The sequence below is a fragment of the Calidris pugnax genome, unplaced genomic scaffold (genome assembly GCF_001431845.1).
Source record: "Calidris pugnax isolate Ruff unplaced genomic scaffold, ASM143184v1 scaffold44, whole genome shotgun sequence".
In the NCBI taxonomy this organism is placed as follows: Eukaryota; Metazoa; Chordata; class Aves; order Charadriiformes; family Scolopacidae; genus Calidris; species Calidris pugnax.
The window spans coordinates 44,332,371-44,348,441 of record NW_015094506.1 but is presented as its reverse complement, the minus strand read 5'-3'; the positions used below and the strand labels follow the sequence as shown (position 1 = coordinate 44,348,441).

Sequence of the window (16,071 nt, the reverse complement as noted above, 5' to 3'; positions counted from 1 at the left end):
TATCCTCTGCAATTTGTAAGTTATGATTGTTAGGAATGATTTGTAAGTTATGTTTGTTAGGAATTAAAAGTGTAACTTCTTCCAATTATGAAAATCCTGTCCAAAGGGACATGATACATTCTCTCTGTTGAAGAGCTGATACTATTTTCTGACAGATACTGAAGTGAACTGAAGGCTGCAACATCTTTGCTTAATTTGCCTTTAAACAAGCATTTTTAATAGCTTTAGAGGTAAAATTTAATCAAGGATCACGTGAAAAATAAATAGAGGACAATTCCTTCCATCAAATTCAATTACAAGTGCTTGATTTTTAAACAGTCAAGATGCCGAAGCACAGATGTGCTCACACCCTAAAACACACCCTCTTCTCTAGAACGGAGCTGACTGTAAATTCAATTACTTAACCACAAGCCGGGGGCAGGCCAGCTGAGCAGCTCTCCTGCAGAGGACAGGAACGACAGCACAGCTCCGCTCCAGCCTGTGTTTGGCAACAAAAAGCACAGGAATGAAATCTGATGCCCAACATCACAACCTTTAAGACACAGTCAAATGGCTATTATTTTCACTGCCAGAACTAAACTTTATTTCCATGTGTATTACATACTGGTATTTGATGCCAAGTACATTAAAATTATTTTAACAGAGGATTTAAGTGAGGAATATTTCTTCACTAAACAGGTTAAGAAGGAATGTAAAAACCTATAAGAAAAAACTGTTTAAGCTTTGTTTTGATTTTGGCAAACCAAACAGTTAAGCACTCTTCTGTTCTCTCCTCAGATCTTTCAAAGTACCAAAAATGCATCTTGTCATAATCATGCAGCTCAAGAAAAAAAATAGTCTTATAAAACCCACTTCTTATGCTAAATATGGTTACAAATAAGAGTATTAACACAAAACTCCCAATTTCTATTTTTAAATACAAATACTGCATTATATTATGAAATGGGGATAATTAAAATATATCAATGACTACAAATCTAGTAATTCAAAGCAAACAAACATGCTGTTTGCTTTCATGTGGAAGAATTAGGATATTGTATGGTTCAAGCACTGCAGTAATTTCTGTCAACTCCTTGATGCCCAGAATGTCAAACCACCAAACACAAAGAGACATGTATTCAGGTCTGAATAGCACCAGGTGTTTTTCTTTTTTTTTCCCCCTTTAAAGATATTAACATTTAATAAAATGAGTGACATGACAGCCTTCTGAAAGTGACATGCACAAGTAGACATTTTGCTTCAAATCTCCAACTAATAAGCTAAAAGTTTTAGACAATACTGAACAATTACTAATGTATTTCCTGGTACACAAGAAAACAGTGCTTCCACAGTATATCCTCAGTTCTCAAGTACAAAAATATCAGTTATGGGTAGTCAATAGTTATCAAAATTTTTATTGGTATAGAATGAAAGCAGCATTTACTTTATTGTTTTTTTTTTAAACCATACATCATAAAATTCCCTAGTACACATGTGGAGGAGTGAAATAGGCTCTGTACTGTTTACTTGCTACTGATCCTAGGTCCAGATTGAAAACCTTTCCTGGCCAAATATAAACAATACCATCAATAACAAAGGGAAGGCAGTTCCTCAGTGTGAAAGCTCAGCATTTAGAGTTTTACTAAAGCACTATTTTTGAAACAATACATCACTTAAATGTATAATTACATACACTACAAGTGAAAAACAAGTTTTTGTTAACACGAACTATTGAGACTGGGCATAAATGTCTTAACCGCGAACTCTGGAAATATTACGGGTGCTTTGATGTGGCCCTTTAGGCAAGAGAATAAGAACAATGAAGTATGGCTTTTCAATCTTCCTTTAAAAGCGTATTTTATAAAATTTTGTAGGCTTAAATTATTTTAAAGGACCCCTAACATTTTTCTGTAACATCACTTACTAATTAGAAGCATCAATTACATCAGAATACTATACCATTGGCTGATAGTTGATCACCAGCAAAACACAGGAGCCATTTACTTTTCCTGTTTTTTGTTTTTGAATAAGGGAGGTACTTTTCTAGTGAGAGCCATCCTACAGTACTATCAGACACTTCAGAGGTTACTACATAGCTTCTCAAATAAAATCCTCAACAGTTTTGTTTTCCAGCAGATATTCATATCAAGCATACGCAGAGAGCAAATACAATCAAGTGCAGACAGTTCAAAAGTATCTCTCAAACATATTGTTTTACAGTTACCCGCTGCAAAATAAAAGCCTCTCCTCACCCCAATGAGACAGGGCGAGAAGGGGAAACAGCTCTGCCATTCATGTAGGAGTTTGGCTAGCATAAAGTTTTATTAAAGTTGTTAACAAAAATAGTTAAACATTTTTACAATTTAACATCCAGTCTGACAAAAGGCAAATCAATGAAAAAAATACAAAAAAGTAAAAAAGTGCACTACCCAGTCCAGTATTTTGCTTTAAAGTCATGTCACTTACAGTATATGAAAAATAAACCCAGAAGTGTAATTACTTTAAAATACACCGCTTCCATATTTCAGTATTTTACACATATATTCTTTAGTGGAAGAGGAGATCTCTTAAAAACTTTACTCTTAAAATATTGAGGTGCATATGCCAAGTGGGATAGACTTGGCAAGTTAAGTTGCAGTAGAGAATCCTTTCAAATTTGGCATTTCATTTACATACCTTACCATGCCAGCAAGGTCTGTAGTACCTAAACCTTCTAATAAGAACAGTAATTTTCTTTAATGCAGGTTTACTAATACAGACAACTACAAGAAACGGTGAGGTCAGCAATTCTATGGGATCTTAAGGAGATACGAGTCCTCATTTAGTCGTCAAATGGTACAATGTCACAACAAACTTTAAGGCCATGTTTTATTTGCTGATTAATGGACAAAAGGCAATGGATTTCCCCCCCACCAAATATTTTCTTGAAAGTCTGTGCTCATAAAAATCATGAAAAGTTGGAAAGACTTAATTATTGAAACTTTAAATATATTTTACACAATCTTGTTTGTACAAAAATACAAGTTAAATATAAACATAAAGCAATCATGATAATTTTATGTAAATCCATTTTGTGATATTCTGTAATATATATAAAAAAGTTTCTCAGCTCTGTCTCATTTGTGAAAAGATCAATACCAGATTGAATCACTACTGGCAAAGGGCCCTAAAAAGCACACTTTAGCATTAAATATGTTTTACAATGTAAGTACCATTTCCTGATTTCTTCTTTTCTAAAGACTGGCAAAAGATAGGGCAGTATGTCCATAAACCAACAAATAATTTGGCTACAATGTCATAAAACACAAACACACAAATCTGTACAATAAACCCAGTAGCTATGCAGTACGTACTTGTTACACACACACATACACAGACATGGAATGGAACTTAGTGAGACGCCACTTCTAGTTCACTGTTCTTCAGCCTGGCATTTTGTCTTACTTCATCAAATGAATATGACTTCGTTACCTTCCCATTCTTAAATACTGTATGAAGGAGATCCTGCAAGAAACACCACTGTTTCAGCAAGAGTGATTTGGCAAAGGAACAAACACCACAAACTCAAAAGCAAGTGCCCAAATCAAGCCTGGTTAAGACCAGCACTTTAAACTGTCGATATAATCAATTTGCAACTTCTTCTGGCACCACCTTTCACTAAAGGTTAGAGAGAAAAAAGGATTTTGGCCATCCTGTGCACAGACAGAAGCTTTTTGCCAAGTAGTCCCTACAGTAAGTTGTCCACATCTGGCCAAAGCCAGAGCCACACATGCTAAATATACCCTCCTAGAGCAGTTGGTAAGAAAGAAGATGCTCAACCAATTAAATACAATTCAATTACAGAGGTTTAAATGAAATCTTTATTTCCTCTAGAGCAACCATAATAAAAAAAATCTACAAAAAATATCTCTTCACAGTCTCCTTTGCACATACATTTTGTAAAACAGCGTATCAAGAAGTGCTTCAAACAGCACTCTGGAAGAGCAATAAACACAGCTTTGTGCAGAAAAGTTAGCACAAAAGAAATGCTGAGCAGAAGCTACGCTTGATGACTGACTGCAAGGACCTGTGACTTTAGGGAAATGGGCCCACAAAAGAGTACAGTTCCCTGTCCTTTCCTAGGGAGCCCCAGAATCTGTGCCACACAAACTACCCTAGTATCACAGGACAAAAAAATTATTAATGAATTATTTCACCTGTCAAAAATGAAGGAACTACATATTGCTTAATTTCAGAGCCAAAGTCTTGTGATTTGTTTTGAATAGATTTCTCACCATTAGGTCCCCCTCTCTCTACGTATACATTCAGCACAATCATACATACATGCATATGTGTACATATAACTTTGAAAGTCTTTTCTTCTTAATCTTTGCATCTAGAGCACATGATGTAGAGTATATATAACTGTATGGTCTCCTGTCTTGAAATTTCTCTGACAGATCTCAGTTTTACAGTAGGCAGAGGGGTACCGCTGGCCATAAGAGCACATAAATGTGCTTCTGTATACCAGAAAACTAAAGAAACCTCCAGCTTCTAAAGGCTGAAGTGCAATTCGATAACTTATTTTCAGTCCTCTTAATTCAGGAAGAGACCCAACATGCAGTTAAACATTTCATTGCTTCATTGCTGTACACGGAAAACATAAGCGATATCAAACTGAAAGCCTGAGACTGGCATGAAGATTGTGCTTATTTAGCGAAACAGCATTTCATTCTGCAATTGTAAAGAATTAACAAGGAAACCGAATTCCTTAAATTTACATCTTTGAAAACTGGGAATTTTCCCCCGTAACCCCTCCCCAAGCATTAACATCTGAAGAAACTATTAAAATTCTCAATGGGGAAGTAGAAACAAGTTTTAGTCATGCCTATCCTTCTCCCATCTCAGGTCACTACTCAAATTGTGCAACATAGCCCATACAATACTGCTTGGCTAGCATATGGTATGCAGCAGAGACATTAGTTTTGGGAAAAAGCAGCAATGTCCTATTGTTTCTAAATTCAAACAAAAGAGAAATATCTCTAATTGTAAAGTGTGAACACTCTACTGGCTTTCTGACATTCTGCTGTTACTGACTTGGGCACTGGGGACACTTCTGAGGTAGTAAGACAGGAGTTGAGCGAAGACAATAAAAAATAAGTAATAATCTGTTTTTTCTCAGTCTATTTTTGCATGAAGAACGACACAAAACATTTTGAAAATTCATACCTGCCCATACTCTTCAAGGTCTCCCTTGCCTTCTTCAAGTGTCACATAATCTCCAGCAGGTGTCCTGTGTAATGACAGTCTGCCTTTCTTTGACCGTTTGTTCGGATCAGCAACTGGATCCTTGAACACATTTACCTATCTTGAAAAGAGTATTTTTTTTTTTTTTTTTTTTAAAGGAAAAGGCTTTGTGGGGCTTGTGCACCTAATGCAGATGGTGGTAATGTAACAGGAAATGTCAACAGCCTTTCAAGCAGGGAGGTCCCTATTGAAAACATAATGTTAGAAGAAGTACAAAGACATACCCCGAGACCATTGGTCACCACGTAACTACACTTGAAGGAACAGTTTAAGAGATCTCTGGTTAGTTTCTGCAACAAAGCTCCACCAGATCCAAATGCAATGTTCTCGATACTCCATCTATTCTTCTTCATTCCTTCCACAATCTAATAAGAGAAAGAAAATTATGATGGAACATATTTTCAGGCCATGCCATTTTCCCATAACGATATTATACTACTTCAACAAGATGCTTTTACATACAATTAAACCAACTAACATTCAGTTTCCAGGTGGTGTGTGTAACAATTCTGTCAATACTTGGCATGTTGTTTGCATTTTCATTTGAGATTCCAGCATAGACTAATTATAGAACGTTTATGCTGTAAAACTGTTATCATGCCAGCAAGTATACTTCCCAAACTAGGGTAGCACAGTAGTGCAATGCCCAGACAATCAGAGCTCTGAAGAAAAGGACAGATTTCACGGGAGTATTTCAGAGCCTTCTGATTTCTCAGAATTATGGGAAGACCTCAAAGCATAGTGTGTACCCTGAAACAAAGCCATCATCTTGCTCATCAGCTCAGAAAGTTACTACGTGCTTTGACCAATGATTTCTACTGAGCAGTTCTCCTGCAGATCACATTGACTAGATTTCAATTAGCTATTTCAAAGATGGGAAATGGAAATACATGAAGCTGCTCAAAAAGTTTGTACCTCCCCGAGAAGGTGGCAAAACAGATCAAAGTGAACTGCACTGCCAAAATAGTAAAGTTAAAACTTGCCATATATCATTTCCCCCAATTCTCATTCCATCCAGACAAACATGACATCCTCTAGCCTGGAGTAATGGGTGCTAGTTTAGTCATGCTCATAAATGGCCAAGATCTGTTTCCCTGACCTGTTTACCCTTACGGCAGCCTGAAATGATGGTTATAGCCCCAATACCAGAGTGTTTCAACTCCTGTGTATCTCCTAACTATTTTTGTAACAAAAGTGGATGAGAGCTTCAGAGTGGATGAAATAGCAAAATCCCATCCATCCAGAAAAAAGGAAGATAAGAAGCAGAAGGGGGGGGCAGGGGGGCATAAAATCTATGGGGAACAGTGCAGAGTTTCAAAAATCACCATTGTCAGAAATCTGGTAATCTTTTCTGCAGTCTCATCCTCCTGCATCAAAAAGAAATGCCAGAGTAACACCAAACAGGGCTGACATCAAGCCACTTTTAAGGGACAGCTAAGGCAAAGCTGGAGTTTTGTAAGAAAAAAAAAAAAGACACAATGCCAACTTTAGAGAGTGGCAAATGGATAGCTAATGTACACAAAAGAGCACACTAGTATTTTGTTTATCCATTTAGCCACATGCAGACTGTCTCTTCAGATACTCTCAAAGTGTGAATGTCGAAGAGAGGCCAGCCAGCAGGAGAGGCAGACTGCAGAGCCATAGCCTTTTGAGGGTATGCTCTGAACACCTTCCCACTGCGTTTTTAGCAGATTTCCCCAGTAGAGATCTCATCAGTGAGTTTCCATCACTCTAATGGTACCAGCTTACTCAGCCTCATACAAGAAGTTAAGAGAAATGAATCTCAGGCCCTACCACTATGACTTTCACTTAAGGGAACCCTTTGGAAGTTTTGTATCCTGAACAAATGCCCCCTCAATATGTGACAATCCTGTGGATTTTAGCAGTAGTGATCATATCCTTTCAAACAGTGACCATGCACAAAAGGAATCCCTATTTTCAGGTGATCAGGTTCTCCTGGAAGCAGTTAAATAGGGTACCCTGGGAGGATAAAGGATTTAAATCAATGAAGTTCTCCCTTAAGCATCTCAGAAGTAACTGAAAACAACAAAGGGTAAGAAAAGGGATTTTCTATACCATCTCCTTAAGCATAAGGCCCAATAGTACTGTAAGAAGTCAGCCTTGACTGGATACGGACTCTGCTTATCTACACTGTCTTTTGAAAATGCAAACGTAGGTAAACTCCACCTGGACTCTGATCAAGTTCTGTCCAGAAGCTGACCAAGCCTGAAGCCGCGTGAACTGTTGGCCAGCCCTGAGCCAACATATGCTACTCTTTTCCACATCGAGTTTTATAGATCACATTTGACACTGAACTCCCTTGAACAAGCCTGAAGGTGTAGCACAAACTACCCAGTATAAACAACATCCTGCCAAGGCACATGAAGCCTAGACTTTGTGTTCACTGATACTTGTAGGTTAACAGCTGGTAGTACAAGTACAGCATAGCTGGGCCATGGCCGCTTAACCTTCTTGCCTAGGTGAGAAGAAATGTGAACCCCTGTTCATCTAGTGTTCCTGCTCTCGTTTACAGAGGGTTTGCCATCTTGTACCACAGGCACAGCTCCTCACTTACCTTGGGTGAAGAACTGGCTTCCACCTTTCCACTCTCTCCCAAGGGATTTCCCTAATCAGACTGATCTGTGGCTGGTGAGGGGTGGAAGGGAAGGGAAAGGAAAGACAGCTATGACAGCTCAGACCAAGTTGAAAGACAGCTCTGACCCGCAGCAGAGGCCTAAATAACAGCTTCCTTAGGTATGGGGAAGAGACGGCAAACAGCAGCCATAGTAGGGAAGAAAAGAGGGAAATCTGAAACAACTGAAGCCTCCCCAAAAGGAAAACGAAACAGAAGGATTTCTTGTTTCACACTTTCAAACCTACAGAGACAACAGTTCAGGTGTCAAAGTTTTCACCGGCTTCCTCTGACCATTATGAACATGATTAATCCATCAACTGTGACTCCAGATTAGAGGATTTTCTTTATATAAAAATTTAAAGACATCTGGAAATTGAATGTTCAAAGAAAATCCTTTGAAAGTGTAGTATATCGTGGAGTTAGCAGATTGGAATGATTTTAAAAAGTGAAAATGCTAGAAGAAAGTCAGAAAAGGTTCCTTACCTGTTCTACCAGCATTCCCTATTAAAACAAAGAATTTTAAAATCCAGTTTATACTCTCAGTTGTTTTCTATATTGTTGTTTCAGCTAGTTTGGATAGCTAAATGAGACTGATCGGTCATTACTCACTCTACATTTTCCTATTGTACCCATTAACTTTCATCTGATCCATAACAATACATCACACCTAGAGTCTAAGACTCATATGGAATAATTAGAATAATCACTTCCATAAGCTCTAAGTGGGGGGGAAAAAAGATGTCCACAACAATGCATTCATACTTGTTCATGTAAATTTCTTTTTGAAAAGGTTGGGTTGGTTTTGGGGTGGGTGGGTTGGTTTTTTTCTTTCTTTCTCCTCTCCAAATGTCAAGGTATCACCCAGGTCTTCCAAAAGTAACCTTGGTTTTGCTGACATAAGAGGATAAAGAAATGCATAAAATTTAAACATGAGTAAAATTAGGCTGCAACTTCAGGGTTTGTCTTCAATATAATTTGCTGCTGTCAAAGGAGAAGTGCCTTCTTCCTTCCTTCCTGCTTCTCCCAGCTCAAAACAACAGTTTATTTTCTCTCCTGTATTGTGCTGGTGAGTACTGTCCCCTTTTTTGGGCCAATTTAATTCACTGAACCAAAAAATTAGTCACTTTTGGCTGAGTGAGTTTGCTGCTACATGTGTGGGCTAAATTAGTTTAATGACCAGTGGTTCAATGACCAAAGCTGACATGAGGTACACAGCAAGTTTAGCATCAGGAAGAGCTAAAGAGGCAGCCACTGGGCAGCAGTGAGTTACATCTGCTCTTTAAGTCTTGTGGAACCAGACTTTCAACTCTCTTCTACTACACAGAAGTAGACTTTTCCTCCTAATCAGTTACAGTTTGATGAAGAAAATATGTAAACAGGCAGATCATCTGAAAAAAGAATTGCTCCTTCTGCCTCTTACCCTCTCTCATTATCTGCTGGAATTATTTACTGACTCTATTCAGAACTTGGGAGAGCAGTGCATTTTCTCCTCTAATGCAAATATTTTAAATACTAGTTTTACTATTTTGATTACAATTGATGCTATATGAGCATCCTTGAATTTTGTCCAGCACAACTTACGGAAAACAAACACTGAATTCCTTACAAGAGAGGATTAATAGTCCAGTTTCTTTCCTGTCATGACTCATGAAAATCTCAACCACAATCTAATTTGCCTAACACAGGCATCCATCCTGTTAAATGGTTGTTGAGAACAAGTTTTTATATATATATATATGAAGAGAGTCTCGTCCCCTAGTATCTAATGATAAGACTTTCTTTGCAGCTATTAATCTCTCATGCTTGTGCCCTGTTAAGCATATTAGCATAGTTGTATATTTTCAAAAAGCCACATGGGACAAAAAAAAGTAAAATAAAATTTACTTTGAAGGCTAATGGAGGAGGAACAAAACCCTAGCACATAACTGCAATACAGTAGGCATAGGTAACAATATCAAAACTAACTGCTTTCTAAGGATCCGAGTGACAAATTTGAGTTCTGTCACTGAGGTTTATATTATGTGCCCACGCTACATACTCAGTCTCAGATAGTTTTAGATTAGCTAAAAAACAAGCCTGATGTCTCTCTCACTCCTAATTTTGAGGAGTAGCAAAATTCAATTTTGATTAACAAGAATCTAAGGATGTCTCAGTCTAGAAAGCTGAGACAAGCATTAATAAAAATCAAGTAAAATTAATTTCAATTTATTCAACTTATTTCTAATTTTGAACTCTGATACAGCTGAAGATGAATGACTCAGAACAAACCTGATAAAGTCAAGTACTCCTCCTCTTACATGCACCTCGTTATCTATACTTACTGCAGTCTATACCTTTGTAACTACATGATAATACCCAGTATCTCCATCTAATCAACAGTGCTGAATTTATAACTAGTTCCAAGCATAGTTCCCAGCATCTACTAAATAATCAATTTTTGTCTTGATGAAACTGTACTTTTGACTCAGACTACAGACTAATCTGTTAAACATCCTTTCTGGGCTTTCAACAACCCTTATTCCACTAGTTGCCAAATCAACAAACTCACCTCCCTTGCCCTTGTTTTTAAAAAGTCTCCTTCAAAACTACACCTTTGGTATTTGAGTGCAAGCACACTTCAGATGGCACGTAACTAATGAGCCAAACCAGTCAACTACTACTATTGCTATAGCACAGCAATCATGCAGTGTGCCTTAGATGTATCAATGAAAGGACCAAACACTGCCAGATTTTGATCTGAATGAGACTTGACAAGCAGGATAAAAGCAAACAAAAAGAGACAGTGGGAGAAGGGTTACAACAGGAGGATTAGGAGATGCCTTTTCTCTTTTTTTTATGCATCTTAATAATTCCCTGTGGAGTTTTAATGAATTTGTTTTACACATTAGGATATCACTGCCAGAGTCTGGAATGACGGGCAGGGTGGGGTCAGCAGAGAAGCTGCAGTATTTGACTAGACATAACCGAGTCCAGATTAAATATCACCATTGCCAGTGTCACCCTGACACCCTTACAGGATCTCCTACCTCTTGCAGTGTGTTGATATCCACACCATCTCCTTGAATAACTCTGAGATACGGAGGCAGCAACTTGTAGCCTTTTGAGTTCTCTGTAATGGGGAACTTCTTCCCTAAAATCTCCAAGACCTATTGAAAAGAGAAGGAAAATGGTTCAAAATAAATAAAAAAACCACCTGCCATTCCAATAAAAAGAAAACCCCACAATTTCCACATTTGAGTCATGCTCTGAAAAAAAATAATTCCATAAATATACCCACATATCCTGCTCTAAACCTATCCACATCGGCCCATAATAAAAAAGCATGCCAGCCATTGTGGTGGGAGCCATTAGATTAAAGCAGTCACAGACCATATGGCCTTTACAGACTTGTACCCAGGAGCTAACCAGACCCATGCTTCCCTCCTCTCTCTTTTTGGTTGCCGCAAGTTCTTACAATTAAACGTGTCAACTTAAGATTCTGCTCTTCTTTTGACCTCCCTTAAGATGGTGGATGAGGCTTTCAGTTATCTGCAATTTTGTTAGCTGCCAATAATTAAACACTTCAGTTTGGATTTTTTCTAACCAACTCTGAAAGATTATTCAAAGTTCCTATTTATGAATATATGTCAGTTGTCCCAAAGGAGGAAAAAAAAAGTGTTAAAGCTGTGTGGATCTAATCTGACATAGTACCAGCATAACTAAGATCTCCCCTACTCTCTAAAACAGTGCTGACAGCTACTCAAAATCAGAGGTATCAACAGCTTTTATTATAGAACGGCAACAGTCATTAGACTCTCTAAAGAGCAACCAGGCAAGAAGCACTTTTCAAGTTGGAAGTCGTGTGCCACTGACTTAAATGCACATCTTACAAAAGGGAGAAGTATGCTAAACTTGTATTTGTAACATAAAACAGAGAATTACATTAATACAGGGCACCAAGATACCTAAACTTGGTGGTGGGATGTCTTATTGGCCTAGTATTTATTAATGTTCAAGATGCTTCCCATTTTATTTGTTATTAAGTGATGAAAGATCTCTCTTTCCAGAATTATTCCAACATCCCTGGACTGGCAAAACTGGCAGTTGTTGTAATGACTTCAAGAGTAGTATGCAAGAATGGGTTTGATGAAAAAGATTAAACTACTCAGACTGCAAAACAGTTCCCATATCTACACCAAGGAGGTAAATGTTTAGATTTTTCATAGGTCCAAATAATCTAGCATCTACACTATGCATTGTTTAGATTTTTCATAGGTCCAAATAATCTAACATCAAGTATACACTATGCATATCAAGTTAGAGCATTAGGTTTCCTATGTCTGTTAGCAGGTCATTACAAAACAAACAATTGCCCTTCCCAATCTTGTACACAAATGACTTCAAGAAAGAATTACCTTTAGAACAGTGTCAAGGGGATTCCCAGAGTCTGGTCTAATAATAAGCGGTGCCTCTGGACTTCGGGCTTCAATTATATGCCTTAAGTCATCACCCCATATTTTTTCACAAGCATTGTAAATGTCGTAGCTGTCACTAACCACAGATACAGGCACTGAAGAAAACTGCGTCACTATGTGTTCAAAAGCATCTTTTTCATGGTCTTTCCCCCAAGCTGTTATGGTACTGTAAAGTCAATTGAAAAATCCACATTAAAGCAGCATTTAAATGTTAAATCACACATTCTGTATTTCAGTAACAGTTCAAGGTAATAGTAGGCAATATGATTACAAGACAGCATAAACTCCGTGCTTGTCAGCTCTGCATTGTATGGGTAGTACATATACTATATACACTAAATAAACAGTACCCTGGATTCATTTTTGGCAAACACTTGACACATGAAATGTCTTTCACTCGTTAAAATGATTTTGTTTATTTAACATATGTGAGAGAGTTTTTCTTTTAAATCTGAAATTCAGACAGTTCGGAAACTACAGATGCAAGAACAGAACATCTGCTCTGGCAGCTTCAGACTAAGGAGATGGGAAATAGAGAACTCACAGCATATGTTCAAAAAAATCTTAGAAGAAAACACAATTTATTTTCATTTTTTTACTAGCAATTTAAAATCATTATGCTCACTCATACAAACATTCTTCTAGAGGAACCTCAGGGCATTACCCTTGGTAGAAGGGTACAGGCAAGGACATATCAGAGTTGCTGAGAGAGGTAATTCATTATTGAACACCAGTTGATCCGCAGCAGCTGTCTGTATGTGGCTGTCACAGACCAGCCAATATAATTAACTTTAGTGACTTGTGTGTGAATATTTAAAACTGCTCACATGCGAAGCACAGGTGTGCAGCAAGAGGTAGGGGGCACTGAGTTGTTACCATAAAATGCTAGAATTAACTTCTGTGTGGACAAGCCCCAGGTCACACTAGTGAAGAGACATTAACAAAATTTGTTGAGACAAAAAAAAAGTTTGGGGTAGTCCGAGGAACAACCCTGGTGGCAACCCAGGGGCAAGCACCACACTCACAACACAACCTTACATCGGAGGTTGTGAAACAGCAGAACAACTCTGCAGAAATTTAGGTCTCTTGCATGAGCCCCTTTTGGTGTATTAACTTGGAAAGGGTGACTGCAGTCTGCATTTTGCAATGTGAACTTTAACTAGCTTTAACCTTAAGCTGTCTGCTCTCACACCACCACTTCAGTATGCTGTGTAGAAGACTCTTGTTTGTTCTTTGACTCCATGTGTTTGCCTTCATTACAAACAATTTTATAGTTGTTTGATTCACCATTTTTGGATTTAACTGCAGTATTAAGCTAAGCTAAGAGGAGACATTTCAGAAAAAGCTTGTCACTTCTACTGATCAAGCAGGTCTTTGAGAACAGCAACAGTCCAAAGTTATATGAAGCAGTGTTTGTTCAACGTTGATCTATTAGGATTATTCACGTAAGCTTTTCCATTGTCTGTCTTGCAATTCTAAGTGAAAATATTCACTATTCACAAGCACTAGGTTTTGTAGTCTGTAAGAAAAAAGCAACTATCCCTTCCTTTATGTTCTGCTTGTTTCAGTATGCAGACATGCAGGTGAAATCCAAGGATTTGCATTCACTCCTGACCTTGTACAGGATTCGGATATAAACAATGAGAGCTCTTCAACTCAAATGCCTGTTTGACACCAGTTTCTTACTCTCAAAAACTCATTCACATTTCTTGGTGAGAGATCAAGGAGTTACCATCAGCTGAATCAGTTGTGCTGATGGGAAGTTTTAGAGCAACTGCCTCTTCTGGAGGGTGAACATGATCTGGGAGAGTCCAGATTTGCAACTTACATGTTTTTTTTTTTATTTTACAATTTTGTGTTTCAAACAAAATTTAAAGCTCATAACATGAACCCTCAATATCTACTTTCACCTGTAAGCATCAAGTCCATTCTAAAAAGAATCATCCAAATTTACTTAAGACGCTGATAAGAAGGTTATAGTTTAAAAACATTTAAAACACACTTATAGTCAAGAACAACTGTGCCACTCTCGTGTTCCTAGAGCACAGGGAGGCATCAGTATTGCATTTCAGCCTCAACAGCTGGATCAGTCGTGGCTAATACTGTATGATTTAAGTGAAAAAGCTTAATATTTCTGGATACAAAGACTGATAAGAAAAAATTACATTTTGTTAAGCTATTTTTAAAAAGGCCTTAATAGCCTAGTATCTTACCTGTGTTCAGCAGCTGGAACAGAATATCCTGGAACCGGATCTTTTGTACCGTAGTACTTTTTAATTAATGCAATTCCTGCTACAGTGTCTGTTCCTTTGAAGTTCACCAAATGAGCTGAAGCTCCTATTCCTGCAGTCTGAAAGAGACACAACTTTCAGTTGCTGCACCAGATACGGAAGCCTAAATCCTGTCACTGCTAGCACTGGTTTGTAACAGCAAAACTCTGACTCAGTTCACTTTTCAGCAATACCCTCCTCACGCATTTACAGAGGAAAGACAGCTTCCATACAGAAAAAGGCTCTCCCAGTCTGTCCTCACAGTTCAGACACACACCCACCCTCCAGCCCAAATCTGCCCCCTGCACATCAGTCCACAGTGCTCTATGCATTCACTGCGGGAGAGGGACACAATTGTTAGTAGATACATGCTACAACCCTTTATAGTTAAGAACAATTAGATTACTCAAGTTATTAGACAAATAGTATTACCTCTTGCGAAGAAACTCCCCTGTAGCCGAAGTCGTGCAGTTTATACTCCAGTCCTTCTAAGCTGCCAGAAGTCTCTAGCAAATATTTGGCCAAAATCTTTTTCTGCTCTCTCGAGTTTGTAGCCACTGTGATCGGGTACCATGACTGCACAAGAATAGTCTGCAACAAAACCCATCACATTATTAGGTATGTTTGCTTAGGACTCAGAAATCCCTACTTGGCATCTAATCAGGCACAAAAAGGTCTATCTGTTTTCATCACCCATTCAGAAAGTACTGATGCCTCCAACAGTTTGCTTTAAGGCTGAAGTAATTAGCCTTTATAAAGTAGGCCAGGTATTGATCATCTCAGGAATTATCACTCCAAACTACAGACACGTAATTCCCCCCATCCTCCTTTCCTTGTGGATAAAAGTACTCTTGTGAATTTCCTGTAAAATTATTACAATCTCTTGCCAGGTAGGGAGGAAAGGTCTGTGTAAGAGCAATAAAAACAGAATTCAGGCTTACTTAAAACAGAAAATTAAAGCTGCCAGAGATCCCCCTTAAACCAATAAGGGATTCAGCCTTTAATGTAAGTGCATTAATATTTACTTAGGAAAAAAAAATGTTAACTTTCCAAAACTGACCTCAATCCAATTTGTGAGCCAGTAGCACTCTGGATCTGTGTTTTCTACCGTGAAAAGAACATTTCCTCTGGGAATTACGGAGCCCTCAGGAACAGCCTTTATTTCTATAGGAAGATGACCATCATATTTCTGTGTAAGAAACAGTAATATTGTTAGACAACAGGAAAAATATCCCTCTTTTATTTGACTGCAATGGAAAAAAGTCAGGCTATGAGTTTATTGATAAAGTTTTCTTTGTCTTCATTTCTTTCAATGCTAGAAATAATTTGGTTTATTTGCACACCCACCAACCTAAATAAAAAAATCCACTTTTATCACAAAAGGAAGAAAATCCTGCAACCTAGAAAACAGTCTCTTTATCAAACCAAATGATGGTTATCGGTTGTA

The 16,071-nt window shown here is 37.9% G+C and overlaps 1 protein-coding gene across 1 annotated transcript in view; it reads right to left on the bottom strand.

The window, feature by feature from the left end:
* Positions 1-556: 556 nt before the first annotated feature.
* The window catches only part of NAMPT (nicotinamide phosphoribosyltransferase), a 171,696-nt gene continuing 156,181 nt past the window's right edge, over positions 557-16,071 (bottom strand). Inside the window, exons 4-11 of the mRNA XM_014963367.1 lie at positions 15,685-15,813; positions 15,057-15,215; positions 14,568-14,704; positions 12,295-12,520; positions 10,927-11,046; positions 5,490-5,630; positions 5,188-5,322; positions 557-3,483 (exon numbers count right to left, since the gene is read on the bottom strand). Coding sequence (XP_014818853.1) covers positions 3,370-3,483; positions 5,188-5,322; positions 5,490-5,630; positions 10,927-11,046; positions 12,295-12,520; positions 14,568-14,704; positions 15,057-15,215; positions 15,685-15,813 — 1,161 coding nt within the window. The 3' untranslated portion in view covers positions 557-3,369. The remainder of the gene's footprint in view (positions 3,484-5,187; positions 5,323-5,489; positions 5,631-10,926; positions 11,047-12,294; positions 12,521-14,567; positions 14,705-15,056; positions 15,216-15,684; positions 15,814-16,071) is intronic.